The sequence below is a fragment of the Scyliorhinus torazame genome, chromosome 7 (assembly GCF_047496885.1).
Source record: "Scyliorhinus torazame isolate Kashiwa2021f chromosome 7, sScyTor2.1, whole genome shotgun sequence".
NCBI lineage: Eukaryota > Metazoa > Chordata > Chondrichthyes > Carcharhiniformes > Scyliorhinidae > Scyliorhinus > Scyliorhinus torazame.
The window spans coordinates 293,318,401-293,336,548 of record NC_092713.1 but is presented as its reverse complement, the minus strand read 5'-3'; the positions used below and the strand labels follow the sequence as shown (position 1 = coordinate 293,336,548).

The following is an 18,148-nucleotide window of genomic DNA, read 5'->3' as shown; positions in this document are numbered from 1 at the left end:
ACTTGACAGCGTTCTGCCTCAGACATAAATGCTGCAAGTGAGTCACATTATGGCTAATAATGTCATAACTCCCTTATTTTGTTACCTGATCAATAATTCTATTCTTGTTGCTTATAATTGCTATTGCAGCAAGTTGAATCCTTTCAGTTCTATTTAGCATTGAATATTACAGCATTCATATTAAAGAATCAATCAAAATGTTCCTATTCTGCAGAAACTCTGTCCAGATATTTCCATTTGTGGAGGTACCTGTTGTCCTCAGCTGCTATCAATGATTGATTATATCTCCCTGAAACCCAGGAACCATAATTTTATCATATTTGAAGTTGCCATATTACTCAGACAGCATGTGAAACTGACTATTGCTATAGGATTAACCTCACTTCAAAACATGAATGGTTACTATTTTCAATTAGAATCATACTTCTATTCAGAAGTAATGGCTAAAGGCTAACCCTTTCTCCCACAATGGGAGCACCTTCACTGCACAGACTGCGAGGGAAATTAATAGCAGTGACTTCAACTATAAAAACTTGCATTTATGTTGCATATTTAACCAAGTAAAAGGGCAAAAAGCAATTCGCAGGAGTGGTTTTCAAACAAACCTTTGACACTAAGCCATGCAAGATAGTAGGACAGATGACCAATAGATTGGTCAAAGATGTAGGTTTTTAAGGAGTATCTTAAAAGTGGAAAGTGAGACAGAGAGATTTACAGAGGGAGTTCCAGAGTTTAGAGCCTAGGCAGTTAAAAGCACGACCACTGGCAGTGGAACAGTGAAAATCCGGGATACAGAAGAGATCAGAATTGAAGGGATGCTGAAATTGTTGAATGTTGTAAGGTCGGGGGAATTACAGAATTAGGGAGGAACGAGGCCATGGTGGAATCTGAAAACAAATAAGAATTTTCAAATACCTGCAATGGTTATCCCTTTCTTTACAAAAGGATTGACCACAATGTGCACTTGGGTTACATAGGAGATTGGTGTATATGTTTGAACTTGCTCGAAATCCAGAGGTTTGGCTGAAAATGTATCCAAAGACTAAATGTGGTGGTGCAGGGGGAGGTGGTGGTGTAGTGGTGTTGTCCTTGAGCTAGTAAGCCAGAGACTCACGGTAATGCTCTGGGGACCTGGTTTGAAAACACCTGGAATTAAAAGTCAAATAAACTCCCATCTAGTTTATTAAAGTCCTTCAGGGAAGGAACTCTGCTAAGTAGGTGATGTTAAGCAGAAATAGGCAATGATGATGATGTGAATATCTTGGATTTTGCGCGTTCTCCCCGTGTCTGCTGGGGTTTCCTCCGGGTGCTTCGGTTTCCTCCCACAGTCCAAAGATGTGCAGGTTAGGTGGATTGGCCATGCTAAATTGCCCCTTAGTGTCCAAAGATGTATAGGTTAGGTGGAGATACAGGGATAGGATGGAGGACTGGGCCTATGTAGTGTACTCTTTCAGAGGATTGGTACAGACTCGGTGGACCAAATGGCCCCCTTCTGCACTGTAGGGATTATATGGATTGACAGAAAAGAGGAACTGATACAAATTTAAAGTTTTCATGCATTCACACGATAGGAGTGTTGCTGACAGGCCAATATCTAAGGTTGAACTATAATTGCTCTTGAACTGCTGCAGTCATGTGGGGCAGGTGCATCCACAGTGCTATTGAGAAGGGGTTGCCGGGTTTTGATCCAGCTAAATAAAGAAACTACGTTATAGTTCCACATGTGGATGATGTGACTTGGAGGAGAACTTGTGTATTCCATCACACTTATGACTTGTACAAGTGGACAAGCTTTGGGGAATCGAGAGGCATGTTACTCAGCAGAGAATTTGCAGCCTCTGATCTGCTCTTGCAATCACATTACATGGCTAGTCCAGTTAACATACATATGAACATACAAATTGGGAGCAGGAGTAAGCCACTTGACATGCCAAGTCTGCTCCACCATTTAATAAGATCACAGCTGATCTGATTGTAAGCTCAACTTCACATTCCTACCCTTCCTGATAACCTTTCACCCACTTGCCAAGAATCCAGCCTGCTCTGCCTTAAGAATATCCAACGACTGACTCCACTGCTTTTTGAGGAAAAGGGTTCCAAAGACACACTGTCCTCAGGAAAAATTCTCCTCATCTGTCTTAATTGTGTGACCCCCTTATTAACCCCTTAGTTCTAAATTCTCCTACAAGTGGAAACATCCTCTTCAAATTCTCTTTGTCAAGACCCATCAGGATTTCATCTGTTTCAATCAAGTCACCGCTTACACTTTTAAACTCCAGCAGCAAGCCGAGCCTGTCCAAACTTTCTCATAAGACAACCTTCCCAGTAAGCTTCTGTCTGGTCAATGGTAGCCCTAAGAATGTTTAAGGTTTCAGTAATGGCAATACAATTGATGAATGTCGAGGGAGATGGCCATTGTCTGGCACTTGTTTGGTGCAAATGTTACCTGCCACTTATCAGCAGAAGCCTAAATGTTGTCCAGGTCTCGCTGCAAACACACAGGCCTGCTTCAGAATCTGACCAACTTCGAATGATATTCTTCGTGTTCAATCATAAGCGAGCAGCCCACGTCTGACCTTCTGATGGAGGTGAGGTCATTGAAAAACAGCTGAAGGTGATTGGGCCGAGGATAGTATCCTGAGGAACTCCTGCAGCAATGTCCTGTGGCTGAGATGATTGGCTGCCAACAGTCACCTTCCTTTGTGCTGGGTGTTAATTCAGCTGTGGAAAGTTTATCCAGGTTCACGTTGACTTCAATTATGCTTGCACTCCTCAGTCAAATGCTGTCTTGTATCAAGTGTAGCTTCTTTCTACTCATCTTTGGAATTCAACTCGATGATGCACATTTGGACCAAGGCTGTAATAAGGCCTGGAGCTGAATGGCGCTGGCAGAACCCAAACTAAGGGTTGGTGAGCAAGCTATTGTTGAATAAGTGCTGTTTGGTCACACTGTCTGTGACACTTTCGTCACTTGGCTGTTAATTATGTGTGCGGTGTTGGAGCGGTAATTGCTTAATTTGTTTGTGGACAGAACATAACTGGGTAACTTTCCACATGTCAGTGTTGTAGTTATACTGGAACAGCTTGGCTAGGGGTGCGGCTAGTTCTATACTACCACAATTTGTAAGCAGTTCCATCAAGACTTTCAGTTCCCGTATTCTGCTATATCCCGTGCCTTCAGCTTGATACCATGTGCAGTGAATTGAATAGTCTGAAGACTGGCATCTCCAATGGATCATCCACTCAATACTTCTGGCTGAAAATGGTTGCAAATGCTTCATCTTTGTCTTTTGTACTGACGTGCAAGGCTCCCCATCGTTGAGGATGAAAAAATTGTTGGAAAATCTCAGCAGGTCTGGCACTATTGTAGAGAGAAAAAACATTTTGAGTCCAATGGTGCTCCTCTTCGGTTTCTGTTTCTCTCTCCACAGATGCTGCCAGATCTAATGAATCTTTCCAGCATTCTGTTTTTATTTCACATCTCCAGAAGTATTTTGCTTTCATTTCAGGATGAAGATGTGTGTGGAGCTTCATTCTACCGGTGGCAGGACTACAAAGCTTTAATCTGATCTGTTGGTTTTGGGATTACTTATCTGTAACATTTCCCTTCTGCTATTTAGCATGCACATAGTCTTTGGCAACTCGTGGATATGCCTGGTGCTGTCATGCACTCCTTATTGAAACAGGGTTAGTCCCCTGGATGGCAATATTACTGGCCCATTAAGTTACACATTTTAGTTGAATGCATTTCTGCTGATGATGCTCACAGCAGCTTTAGATGCCCAGTTTTGAGATGCTGGAACTGATCTTAATCTATTCTGTTTTGCACAATGGTATATGACGGTGGGTCGCCTCAAAGGAGCCTTTTTTCTCCACAAGGATTGTCCATTGGTCACTCTGACTAAAACTTGTGGACTGATGTATCTGCAACAGGAAGATTGACGGTGAAGTCAAGGAGCTCCACTGTTATCTATTGTAATTTAAGTTGATGGTTCCAAGTGTGTTTTTTTATAAAATGTTATGGAACTACCGGACTTCGTTTGGCACAGTTGCAATCTTTTTGTCTTTGATCATGAGCTCAACTCCCATTCTTAAGACTTGAGCACATGACATGGGTGACAATCGGTGTTGAAGGAGAGCTGTGATACTTCAGGTTAATTGTTACAAATGAGATGTTAAACAAAGGCCCCATCTCCCTGTTAAAATTATTCTGAGACATTCTATAACTATCTGAAGAGCAGAATTGTTCTCCTGGTGTCCAACGTTCAGCTCTCAACAAACAGGTTCACTTGTCATTTATTTTGGTGGCACCACATTGTCCAAATTGGCTGGTTTTGCCCATATAACTGACTAGTACTTCAAATATAATCATTTAGCCGCAAAGTGCTTTGGGATTTAAAAAACAATTCCTCTGATTTGGGCATCGCTGGCTAGGCGAGAATTTATTGCCCATCCCTAATTGCCCTTGAGAAGGTGGGTGGTGCCTGCCTCCTTGAACCGCTGCAGTCCATGTAGTATGGGTACACCCACGGTGCTGCTAGGGGGGAGTTCCAGGAATCTGACCCAGCAACAGTGAAGCAACGGCCAAAATAAAAGCAAGATGGCGCAGGAGCATGGTGACTCTGCAAGCTCTCCCATACAGATCCTCTTTTTACATATAATCGTGCTAATCTTTTAAAATTTAATTCTAACACTAACATTATTACTACCTTGTGTTGCCCTATTATGTATTTTCTTTTTATTTCATTTTCATGTACTTAATGATCTGTTTGAACTGCTCTCAGAAAAATACTTTTCACTGTATCTCGGTACATATGACAATAAACAAATCCAAATATTTCAAAGTCAGACTGTTTGTGTGGTTTGGGCGGGAACTTCCAGATAGTGGTTCCCAAATGTCTACTAACCTTGTCCTTCTAGATGATAGCGGTTTGGAATGCAATTAGGTTCTATATGATGTTCATTCATTTTGTTTGCTTTTATTCTTTTACAATTTTTTTTATTTTTTTTTTACAGGTGCCTTGGCTATCCTGATCCCACGTCTGGAAATTGTGATCACACTAGTTGGGTCCATAAGCAGCAGCACTCTAGCATTGATCATCCCCCCGCTTCTTGACATTGCCACCTACTATGGTGAGGGGATGAGCCGGTGGTGGATTGCCAAAAACATCTTGATCAGTGTGGTGGGCTTTGTGGGTTTTGTGGCAGGGACCTATGTGTCCATTGAAGAACTAGTGTCTCAAACAATTTCTGTGGCCAATATTACTGCTAGTCATCCCAGTTAGTTTTGCTTGCTTCTTTGTATAGTGTCCAAAGTCATTTGGTTTTGCTTGTCATTTTTTTTTTCTTTCCCCAAAGCACTTTACTGTCCTGCGTTCTGTACAGATTAATAAGCAACAGTCCGCACAAAACTTTGTTTTCACTGCAAGGACAGAGGTTGTTTCGGGTGAAATGTATGTAGCTTTATTTTCCTACTTTGTTTTAATGATGGATGTTTATATTTGGAAATTTCTATGATGGTTATTGAATTCTCGATGGAGCCTGCAGGTGTTTTAAAGTTCACAGCTGAGCCGGGAGTTAAATCACTGGTGCTAGTCAATGAAGGTGTAGCCAAGTTCTGATGTCGATGTTCTTAAGTGTCTGTTTTTTGTGGGGCAGCTGTGTGTGTGGGGGGGGGGGGTGTTTTTAAACCATTTAATTGCATGTTTGAACTTAACCTGGAAATTTACTTTCAACATTCTCATATCTTCAGTGGTGACTTTGCATTTTTGGTTTAATAATGATTTATACCCAATGCAACCATTTTTATGTAATATTTTTCAAGTGCCATGTGGTGAGATTTATATACAGCTAATCAACTAAATCGGGTTCAGAAGTTGGCTATTCTGAAGCTTCGATGTCACTTCTTTTGTCCTGCTTTGCATTTGTGGCTGAGTTCAAAACCCTCTTGGCTTTGTTTTAGAGTAATTGGATTCAGACTATAGCAGTAATGTTTCCCCATTAATTGATTCAGACCAAACTGTGTTATTCTATTCACAGTACCAAACTGGATCCAAAATAGTGTCTGTCCTTTCCCTTCCCTACCTCCTGCTGATCGAGATCATGGAAAACTTTGAAAAAATGCTTTCTTTGAATTTGATGAGTAGAGGGCAGCACGGTGGCGCAGAGTTTAGCACTGCTGCCTCACAGCGTCCAGGACCTGGGTTCGATACCGGCTCCGGGTCACTGTCCGTGTGGAGTTTGCACATTCTCCTCGTGTCTATGTGGCTCTCACCCCCACAACCCAAAGATGTACAGGGTAGGTGAATTGGCCATGCTAAATTGCCCCTTAATTAGAAAAAAAAGAATTGGGTACTCTAAAATTTATATTTATAAAAAAATAATTTGATGAGTAGTGATGTATTTATTGTAAGCTTGTGAATCCGTCCCTTTTCTACATAGCAATCAAGATGAGTAAAGTTCATTTTATTTTTTTATTTTAGAGTAATCAGATATACTGTAGAATTTAGAGGGAACATTTTTGATTAACAATATAGGGAGCTGTTAACCTTCTGAGATCCACTGTATATATCATACTGGGTATGGGTGTGCCATTTTATTGTATGTAAGGTCACTTTAAATATATTTCCTAGTTCTGCTTGGCAAACCTAGCATTAATTTGTAACTTTTACAAAAGATGCTAGAAAATGGGTGGTGCACTGCAAGGTATACTTGAGCATTATTGTACAGAAGGAGGACATTTACATTAATGAATGCTATAAAAGCTTGTGGAAATGAGTGTAAACTATGTACAGCACACAGTGTGCTGCAATCTTTTATTTGCACTTTAGGCTGAACTAACATTTTTAACTGAAAGAGAAGCAAAAAGCATTGTTACAAAATAGTATCATATTGAGAAATAAGGTTTCAGCATTGGGTTGGCATCATCACTACATTTAATCATGGTTAGCTTGGTTAAACCTGGTTTTAAATCTAAATAGCTATATATATTGTGCCACAGTGTTTCTTTCTGCAGATGGCTCCCGTCTGCGTAAGACTGCCCACTATTTGTTCAGGAACGTTTATTGTGGGCCAACTGTGGTCAATATGTAATTTAGCTGTTTTAAGTTGAGCCAGTGGTTTTCATCTTCGATAAAATAATGCATTGTACAAAATCAGTTTTTATGGTATTTTGTTACTTAATTATGGGCCTAGAACTACAAAACGGCTTGGATTTTCTAGCCCCCTCTGGTGCGTTTTCTGGCAGCAGATGCGGCTTGCCATTGGCTGCCGGTGATAACAGTCCCGCCAAAATCTGTGCCGTTTGTTTGGCTCGCCACCGCCGGAGAACCAAAGATCCCACCAGCGGGAAAGGCTGGAAAATCCTGCCCAAAATAAAGGGAAGCTTGCTTTAAACTAACACTAAAAATGTTAATTATTGTGGAACAACTGGTGCATAATCAATGTTTAGGAAGATTTTTCTCCAAAGTAATTGGAAGGTTGGAAAAATAAATGGCTGTTATATGCACTTGGAATGAGGGATCACCCCCTTCAGACTGACAATTGAGAAAGGTCGCAGGCTGCTTTTAAACTTGTACTGTAATGGGATTTTATGGCTTTGAGACTTAATTCAAATTATTCTAGTTATTCTTTCCAAACCAGTTGTGCAACTCAGCAAAAACTTGCATTTCTAGAGCACTTTTTGATGTAGTAAATTGTTCTAAGGTAATTCCCAGACGTGTTAACAGACAAAATTTGACAATGAGATCCAGAAGGAGATAATGGGGCATGTCAGAAAAATGTGGTCAAAGAGGAGGTTTAAAAGCAGTTCAGTTATATTGTTGGAGATGCCAATCTGCACGAGGCTTGTGAGGATTTGGGGACATTAAAGTGCTATACCACTAATGTTTAAGGCGCGATCAGCACCTTACAAATGGTTAGAATCCATCTATTTTGGCTAGTGCTAAAGTGAACATGGCCTTGTGCTCCCAGCATTGTCAGACCTATTTCTCACAAAAAGTAAATCACCAACTGTTTGCATTTAAGGGATCTCAGTCTGCCACTAACATGTGCAAACTTTGTTTTTAAAGTACTGTAGTAGATTTTATAGGAAGTTACCTGCTGGACTGTTGAAATTGCATGATGCAAAGATTGTACAATTTTCTGTTCTAAATACAGGATTAGAAATCATGGTTATAGTTGCAGTTTATTGCACACTAGCCTGTGTACGTGCATAAATGTGTACGGTATGTGTGCTAGACAGATTACATTGGTTAATAACACTTTCTGCCAATGCTGAATGTATACCTTGACGGAACAAAATTCCTGGTCAGGTTTGCACAATATCAAAGTATTAACAGTTACTTTAAAATTGTATTTATGCCAGTGAATTGATTTTAGAATTCAAATATCAACCTGTTTTTATATGTGTATGGATTATGATGGAGGGGAGAAGGAAGGTTGCTGTACAGCAAAATAGTGGGAAATTCTTTCATTCCTCCTTCCTCTTCCTCATCCACACTTTACCTTCCCTTCCCCCTCCTTACTCGCCAGTCTGTTAGACAAATATTTAGCGGTGTTTAAATAACCAATTCAAGGGTTAAAATGCACTTGTATATTCTGGGGTTTATTTGTGATCTGCAACTCATGGTGTAAGCTTGATACAGCATCCTCAGGGTAATACATGCAACAACTGACTAGTCCATTTGTTTGTCTTATTCTAAGTGACTGTCATGTTGTAATTTTTATGTATAATAAATGTGCAAATTAAAATTTGTTGCTTTTTAATGCTAATTAAAATTGAGCTGAAGTACTTTGGACTGCTTTTGTATTTATTGGTATCTCTGTTCATTGAATTTTACAATGCAGAAGGGGGCCATTCTGCCCATTGTGTCCATGCCAGCTTTTTGGAAAAACGAATTAGTTTCAGTATATGCCTGACATATCAGGAAAATTGTTGAATCAAGGACTAGAGCTCCTTAAAGAAAACAGTATTCCGAAAAAGAATAATAGCACTCTCAATGCCCAGGATCTGATGGTTTCTATCTTAGGATTTTAAAGGTTGTAGGTGAGCAAATTGGAGATGCTTTAGCCATAATCTTCCAAAGCACTTTCAATTGGGGAATTGCCCCCTTAGATTGGAAAGTTGCAAATGTAACTCCAGCATTTCAGAAAAATTGCCAAGAGAAACCAAGAAATTATAGACCTGATGGTCTAACAAAGAACGATACAGCACAGGAACGGGTTCTTCGGCCCTCCAAGCCTGGCTTGAACACGTGTCCTATCGAGACCAACCGCCTGTGTCCTTCTATACCCTGTCTGTTCATGTGCCTAAAGGATCATAAGACATAAGAGCAGAATTAGGCCACTCGGCCCATCGAGTCTGCTCTGCCATTTAATCATGACTGATATATTCTCACCCTCATTCTCCTGCTTTCTCCCCATAACCCCTGATCCCCTTATTAATCAAGAACCTATCTATCTCTGCCTTAAAGACACAGTGATTTGGCCTCCACAGCCTTCTGTGGCAAAGAGTTCCACAGATTCACCACCCTCTGGGTGAAGAAATTCCTCATCATCTCTGTTTTAAAGGATCGTCCCTTCTAGTTTTTCCTACTGGTGGAAACATCCTCTCCACGTCCACTCTATCCAGGCCTCGCATTATCCTGTATGCGGGGCCCCTCTGACACCATTCACATTTGTCCTCCACCTCCGGGAAGAACCTGCTCATTTGGGTTCTGGTCAGGTGCGCTCTGTGCACCACTTCGAGCTGCATTAGGCTTAGCCTTGCGCAGGAGGAGGTGGAGTTAGTCCTGCTCAGTGCTTTACTCCAGAGTCCCCACCCTACCTCTGTCCCCAGTTTGTCCTCCCATTTTTGTCTGGTCTCGTCCAATGGAGTCCGGGCTCTATCCAGCAGCTGTCCGTATATTTTCGCACATAGCCCCCCCCTTCTCGCTGCTTGTGCCCATCAGGTCCTCTAGTAGTGTGCTTTCTGGGGTGGGCCCAGGGTACCCTGCTGCCTCTTTGTGGAGGAAGTGTTTTATTTGGAGGTGTCTCATTTCCTGTCCTTTTGCTGGTTTCCACTTCCTCATCAGTTCGTCTATTGTCGCCAGTCTGCGCCCTACGTAGAAGTCCCTGACCATCAGTGTGCCCCCTTTCCACCTCCATCTTTTGAAGGTGGTATCCAGCATGGCTGGGGGGAATTTGTGATTGCTGCATATGGGAGCCATGGGGGACATTCCAATGAGAGTTTGGCTCAAGATAGAATAGAGCTTGATGGGAAATGGAATGCCAAATAGAGCTTTGTGTCAACTGGAATGTCGAGGCTTTGTAACAGCGTACGTGACTTTCGAGATGAATCGCTTCTGCTTTTGCACTAGACAGTTTGCAATAACAAGATACAACCTTGGGAATGGTTCCTAATTCTAAAGATAATTATAACTTAGCTGAGAGCAACAGAATGCCGTAATTTAGGCCTCCTCTAAGGGGGCTGTCCTCAGAAAAGGAACAGTGTCATATATTGTATATAAGCTACTGTTGATGTATTAATTTTGGCTTGCTACTGTACTGTACCTGAAATACAGTGGTGCAGCCCCGGCCGTGAATAAACGTATGTTGAAGTGACTTGGTGTTCGATTGATCATTTCATCCGGACTGAAGGGAAACGAATTATCACTCGAAGTGTTGTCTCAGCTGGGTCCACGTTCTCAGCGTGGCCCCTACCACTGGGCTCGTTGTGTATCTTGTTGAGGATGGGAGTGCTGCTGTGGCCAGGGCCTCGAGGGCTGTTCCTTTACAGGATGCCTCCTCCATTTGTACCCAATCTGTGTCGTGTTCTTGTACCCATCCCCTCACTCTTTCTGCTGTTGTTGCCCAGTGGTAATATTGTAAATAAAGCCAAGCCCCCTTTGATTTTCCTTCTTTGCAGTGTCTGTTTGGGAATTCTCAGGTTCATACTCCCCCACACAAACGCCATGATTAGACTGTCTACGTTTTGGAAAAAGGCCTTGGGGATGAAGATCGGAATGGATCTAAACAGGAAGAGGAACCTTGGCAACTCGTTCATCTTGATCATCTGCACTCTCCCCACCAGGGAGAGTGGGAGTGAGCCCCACCTTTGAAGGTCTCTTCTTACTTCCTCCACCAGGCTGGTCAGGTTCCACTTGTGGATCTATGTCCAGTCTCTGGCTATCTGGATCCCCAGGTAACGGAATCTATTCTGGACCGTTTTGAACGGGAGCCCCTCCAGCTCTCCCTCCCCCTCCCACTGGGAATGCCTCCCTTTTGCACAGGTTAAGTTTGTAGCCCGAGAAGATTCCAAACTCTCAATATTTGCAGTATTGCCTTCAGTCCCTTCTGTGGCTTCGAGACATAAAGGAGCAGGTCATCTGCATAGAGTGAGACTCTGTGCTCTCTGTCTCCTCTCCGGATTCTCTTCCAGCATTTCGCGTCCCGCAGGGCTATCGCCAGGGGTTCGATCGCTAGCGTGAACAAGAGTGGGTTCAGGGGGCAGCCTGTCTTGTTCCTCTCTGCAGCTGGAAGTATTCAGAGCTGGTGGTGTTAGTTTGCACACTCGCTTTGGGCGCGTTGTACAGGAGCCTCACCCAGGCGGTGAACCCTACTCCTAGCCCAAAACATTTCAGTGCCTCGAGGAGGTATTTCCATTCGACTCTGTCGAAGGCCTTTTCTGCGTCCAGGGAAACGATCACCTCGGGTGCTCTCTCCCCGGGGGGGGGTCATTATTACGTTCAGCAGCCGTCTGATGTTTGCAGTGAGCTGCCTACCCTTGACAAAGCCCGTTTGGCCCTCTGCGACCACCTCTGGTACACAGCCCTCCAGCCTTTTGGCCAGGACCTTTGCGAGTATTTTCGCATCCATGTTCAGCAGTGAAATGGGTCTGTATGATCCACATTCCATCAGGTCTTTATCGTTTTTAGGTATCAGCGAAATTGTGGCCTGCGCTAGCGTGGGGGACAGGCTGCCCCTTGCCAGTGAGTCCGTGAACATGTCCCTTAGGTGTGGGGCCAGGACTGGTGCAAATGTTTTGTGGAAGTCCACTGGGAACCCGTCGGGTCCCAGCGCCTTCCCCACCTGCATGGAGCTGATGCTCTCCATGATTTCTCCCAGATCTATTGATGCTTCCAGATCGCCCTTCTGTCTTCCCCCACAACTCGTAGTTCCAGTCTGTCTAGAAACTGTTTCATCCCCGCCCCCCCCGTTGGGGGGCTCTGAGGCATGCAGTCCCTGGCAGAAGGTCTCAAATGCCCGATGACCTCCTTTGGTTCCGTTACCAGTCTGCCTCTGCTATCCTTTACCTGTGCTATTTCCCTCGTGGCTGCCTGCTTTCTCAGCTGGTGAGCCCATAGGTGGCCAGCCTTGTCTCCGTGTTCGTAGAAGGTCCCCCGTGTCTGGCGGAGTTGGTACATTGCTTTTCTCGTGGATAGCAGGTTAAAGTCCATTTGCAGCTTTTTTCTCTCCGCCAGCAGCTCTACGGTCGGGGCCTCGGAGCATTTTCTGTTGACTTCCAGGATGGAGTCCACCAGTTGTTGCCTGGCCACCCTCTCTTCCCTATCTCTGCTTGCCTTGTAGGCTATGATCACGGCCTTCAGTGCCTCCCAAAACGTGGAGGGTGAGACCTCCCCGGTTTGGTTGTTACTAACGTAGTCACCTATGGCCCGTGATGTTTTTTTGAGAGAAGGCCTTGTCGGCCAGGAGGTCCATGTCCAGCCTCCACGTGGGGCGCTGGGCCCGGCCTGTCTCCAACCTCACATCCATATAATGTGGAGCGTGGGCGGAGATGACGATCGCGGAGTACTCCGTTCCCATGATCCCTGGAAGCACTGATTTCCCCACTGCAAAGAAGTTGATATGGGTGTATACCTTGTGTACTTATGAGAAGTATGAAAATTCCTTCTCTCCCAAGTGCAGGAACTTCCATGGGTCCACCACCCCCATCTGCTCCATAAATGCTCCTAGTTCCCTCGCCATGCCAGCCTTTTTCCCTGCTCTGGGGTTTGATCGGTTGGTCAGTGGGTCCTGTACACAGTTGAAGTCGCCCGCCCCCCCCCCCATGATCAGTCGGTGTGTGCCAAGGTTGGGGATTTCTGCCGTGTTCTTCTTTATGAATTCTGTGTCGTCCCAGTTGGGAGCTTACACATTTACCAGTACGACCGGTGCCCCTTCCAGGACACCGCTGACCATGACGCACCGTCCCCCTGGGTCCGTAACTGTCTTGGTTTCCGTAAACCTCGTCCTCTTGCTAATTAATATTGCTATCCCCCTAGCCCTTGTCCCGTAGCATGAGTGGTACGTCTGTCCCACCCAGCTCTTTCTTACCAGCAGGTAGGTAGTTTATGTCTGCTTTTAGGCTTCTTAGGTGGCCGAAGACTCTGGATCTTTCAACTGGGCCCTTGAGAGGTGCGCCGCGGCCCTCCTTTCTTCCTGCCCTCACGTGTTGGCCCTCCTCGCTAGCACAGTGTTGCCCCCTCCCAGTACTTGCCCTGCTCTGGCCCTGTTTTACCATCCTTTTGCGAGCCCTTGTCTCGCCCTCCTGTCCTCCTTTCTCACCCTCATTTACCTTGCTCCACTTCCCCCCCACCCCCGCCCCCATTGCATTGAGAGATGGAACGAGCCCGGGAACGAGTCAGCACAGTCCCACGTAGTACACCCAACACATGTGTACAGTTCATGATCGTATTGACTCTGTGGTCTGTCCTCCGCTGTTTGTTCCGATTCTTCCTTTCTTTTCCATCCCCGTCGCTTTCATGATGGCCGTTGCGGCTGTTCCTCCCCCAGTTTGTTCAATCTAATTAACTCCTCAGCCGCCGCTGGGGGTGTTAAAATACAGCTCCTTCCCCTCAAATGTTACCCAGAGTGTGGCTGGGAATAACATCCCAAATTTCACATTACTTTTGTAGAGTGCTGATTTGGCCCTGTTGAATTCAGCCCATCTTTAGGCCAGGTCCGCCCCAATGTCCTGGTACACCCTTATGGTCTTCCCTTCCCACGTGCTCGCTTTTGTCTGCAGGGCCCACTTTAGGGTTTTTTCTCTGTCTTGGAACCGGTGCAACTTCACGGTCTGGGCTGCTCTCCAGCTTTGGGCCTGGGTCGAAGCGACCTGTGAGCCCTATCGATTTCTGGGGGGTTTGGAAATTTCTCGCTTCCACTAGTTTGCCCAGCATTTGGGTGACGTAGCCTGCTGGGTCTCTGCCTGCCATTCTTCTGGCAGACCCACTATTTTAACATTCTGCCTTCTGGACCTATTTTCCTGGTCCTCCACTTTCCCTCTTAGGCTCCCCTGGGTCGTTGCCAGCCTTTTCACCTCGGTTTCCTCAGTTACCATCCTGTCGCTCTGGTCCGAGATGGCCCCCTCCAACTCCAGAATCGTTTTCTCCTGCGCCTCCACCTTCCTTTCCAGGCCATTGATAGTTTGCTGCATTTTGTCCGTTGTCTCCGCCAGTATCTCCTTCGTCATTGTGTGGAGCTCCGTCCTGAGTGCCTCCCTCATGGCGTTTATCTCTTTTTATCTCCTTTATGGCATTTATTTCCGTTTTCAGCACGCTTCTCCATTCCTCCCCCTATGCGGGGGGGGGGGGCGGGGTGTTTGTCGCCGCGTCCTGTTCCTGCTCTGTTACTCGCCGCACCAGCTTTTCCTCTTCCTGGTTCGCATGAACCTCCGTCTCGCCTCGTGGGCTGTCTGCCTGCGCAGCCGTAGCTCCTGCCTTTTTCCTTCGCCTTCGCTGCTGCTCCTTCTTGTATCTCGCCGTCCCCCCAATTTATTATTATTGGCAGGCATATTTCTATTATGTGCCTTTCTCTTTTTTTCTGGGTTTTGGTGCGAAAAATAAATTCTTTTTTTCCCCAAAGAAAAAACCCCAAGGGTTTTTTTTTTTTTAAACCATTTTTTTTTATAAAAAAGAATTTATTTATTTTTAAAGTTGTTTCGTTCTTAAGTTTTTCAAATTTTCAGGAGAGAAAAAAGAAGTTGTTCAAATTTTCAGGAGACAAAAAAAAAAGTTGAATGAAATTTTTTTTTGTCTTATCCTCTCCGTGCTCCGACTTTCAGGCTGTTTCTTAGTTGCGAACCCCACTCCTCCCCCACGTGCAGCACACCGGGCCTAGTCTCTTCTCTCTCACTCCCCCCCCCCCCCCCCCCTCTTCAGCTCTGTGGAACGGAGCTTTGGCGCCCGGGTAGGACGAGGGAGACTGAGCCGATTTCGTAGGACTTTAATTTTTTTTTTTAAAAACCCGCATGGAAACACCCCCCCCCCCCCCCCCCCCCCCCCAAAAACGCGATTTTGTGGCTCTGTGGGAGCCTCTTTGCTGCGGCTGCTCAGTTCGCGAACGCGACCGGAAGTACCCTGATCCAAGTAGGCTTACATTAACACTGCAATGAAGTTACTGTTAAAATCTCGTCGCCACATTCCAGTGCCTGTTCGGGTACACAGGGAGAATTCAGAATGTCCAATTCACCTAACAAGCATGTCTTTTGGGATTTGTAGGAGGAAACCCACGCAGACACGGGGAGAACATGTAGACTCTGCACAGTCAGTGACCCAAGGAATCGAACCCGGGTCCCTGGTGCTGTGATGCAGCAGTGCTAACCACTGTGCTACCGTGCAGCACCGGTTGTGAGAAAGTTGTTAAAATCTATATTAGGGAACAAATCTGAGTGATTAGGCTGAACAAATCTGAGTGATTCGAAAGACCCAATGTCGATTTGTAAAATGGTAGGTCATATCTTATTGAACACTTGAGGAAGTAACTGAAGTAGTCGAAGGCAATAGCTATGATACAGTTTATATGGACTTCCATAAGGCATACACAAACCAAAAAGCAAACGCTGGAAAATCTCAGCAAGTCTGGCAGCATCTGCAGGGAGATAAAAGAGCTAACGTTTCGAGTCCAGGTGACCCTTTGTCAATGCTAAAGACAGAGAAGCTAAAGGCTTTCTCTGGGTGGGATTCTCTGATCCTGAGGCCAAGTGTTGAAGCCGTCGCACTTCCCGACGGCGTCAACACGGCCCCAGGATCAGCAATTCTGGCCCCTACAGGGGGCCAGCAGGGCGCTGGAGCGGTTCACGCCGCTCCAGCTGCTGATCCATCCGTGGAATGGGCACCGGGGGATGCGCGCATGCGCAGTGGGACCGGCACGAACCCGCGCATGCGCAGCCCCACCGGCGCGATTTCCGCGCATGCGCGGTGTCTCCCTTGTCTGCGCCGGCCATGACCCAACATGGCGCAGGAGTACAGGCGCCGGCCCGGACGAAAGGAGGCCGGGAGACAGTGAGGTCGACCCGCCGATCGTGTCCCGATCGCGGGCCAGGCCACATCGGAGGCCCCCCTGGGGCCGGACCCCCCCTGCCCACCCCCCCACCCCCACAGGCCGGGGGGGGGGGGGGGGCCTTCAACGTTGAAGGGTCCGGGGGGGACCCTTCAACGGCGAGGTCCCGCCGACTCAGAGACAGTTAGAACGGCTCCGGCGGGACTCTTTTTTTTTCTTTTACGTCCGCTCGGCCCATCCGGGCTGGAGAATCGCAGGGGGGTGGGGCCACGTAGACCGGTCCACGACCAGTGCCGCACTGGCCCCAATGGCGCTCTGCAGAGAATCACGTCCCGGCGGCGTGGCGAGACTCGCGCAGCCCGCCGGTGATTCTTTGACCTGGCGTGGGATCGGAGAATCCCGCCCTCTTGTCTTTAGCTTTGACAAAGGGTCATCTGGACTCGAAACGTTAGCTCTTTTATCTCCCTACAGATGCTGCCAGACCTGCTGAGATTTTCCGCATTTTGTTTTTGGTTTCAGATTCCAACATCCGCAGTAATTTGCTTTTATTAAGGTGTGCACAAAGATTGTTATCTCAAATTAAAGCTCATGGAATTGAAGGTAAATTATTAACCTGGCGAAGAGATAGGAGTTGAGAATAGGGATAATTAGATGTGTACTCAAATTGGAAGGAAGTGACTAGTGGTGGGCCTCATGCATCTCTGCTGCAGCCTCAACTATTCACTGTAATAATAGCTTAGTACAAAATGACCAGTTTTGCCAATGACAGAAAGATTGGAGGAATAGAAAGTAAAATAGGAACGTGCATTAAATTGCGAAGACATGTTAATGGCTTAAGAGGAATGAGGAAAACTAGCTGATGGATTCAATGCAATCAGTGTAAGGACATAATTTTTTACCAAAATAATGGACTGAATATTTTTTTGAATGATGAATCATGAAAGTCCAAAGAGATTTAGTTGTTCACAAATAATGGTGATGGCGTGGAGAGAAATTAACAAAAAAGACGAATGGAATCTGAAGGATGGAAAATTTGCCACCACTATTCAATGTCCTGGTCAGACCACTCCTGGAGTACTGTGACCCCACCTTGGAAATATTGACCAGGGACAGCCAGTTCCCCATAATGTTACTAGATCCCGAAATATCAGATCATGAGGAGAACTTGAATACACTCAGCCTTTGCTTGCTGGAATATAGAAAGTTAAGGGGTGGGTGATTTCTGAGATTTTTTGGATTTGAAAGGAATTGATATTCAGAAGAGAAGTTAGAAAACACTTCTTCACACAAAGAAAGATAGAAATGTGGATCTCTCCCACAAATTGCAGAAGTTGCTTCATCAATTAATAATAAACCTGAGACTGACCAATTCTTTTTCTAGCCAAGGGTTTAACAGGTTATGGCCCAAGCAAGGTGGAAGGAATTAAGATACCGATGACAGTGAGCTCTAGTGGTGAAGGGACAGAGTAGCATACTCCTGTTCCAATGTTCCAATTAATTCCACTCCACTCCATCCCACTCAAGTGGAGGTGGTGGCATTAGTGGTATTGTCATTGGATTAGTGACCCAGAGTAATGCTTTGGGGACCGAAGGATTTCACTACGCCAGTTGATGGATTTCTACCATTCGGTTACCAGAAGCACTTTGCGATTACTGGAACTCAGTAGAAATTTAAGTTAAAACTTCTCAGCTGCCAATAAGAAATTTGTCTTCTATTGATTACAATTTGAAAGTCATTTAAAAGGCAATTTGAAGCTTTCAAAGAATCACAGACATTATCTTCTTGCTTAGGCAAACAGCTCAACAATAACTTTCAAAAGTCAAAGTCTGAAAATGAAATATGAATACAGGGAGACAGTGAATTGAAAAAGAGAGAGAGAGAGAGATA

At 45.3% G+C, this 18,148-nt stretch overlaps 1 protein-coding gene across 3 annotated transcripts in view; it reads left to right on the top strand.

The window, feature by feature from the left end:
- The window catches only part of slc36a1 (solute carrier family 36 member 1), an 81,678-nt gene extending 72,887 nt beyond the window's left edge, over positions 1-8,791 (top strand). For all 3 annotated transcript variants that reach the window (XM_072512611.1, XM_072512609.1, XM_072512610.1), the window contains one exon: positions 5,017-8,791. In XM_072512611.1, coding sequence (XP_072368712.1) covers positions 5,017-5,285 — 269 coding nt within the window. In that variant the 3' untranslated portion in view covers positions 5,286-8,791. The remainder of the gene's footprint in view (positions 1-5,016) is intronic.
- Positions 8,792-18,148: the final 9,357 nt, after the last annotated feature.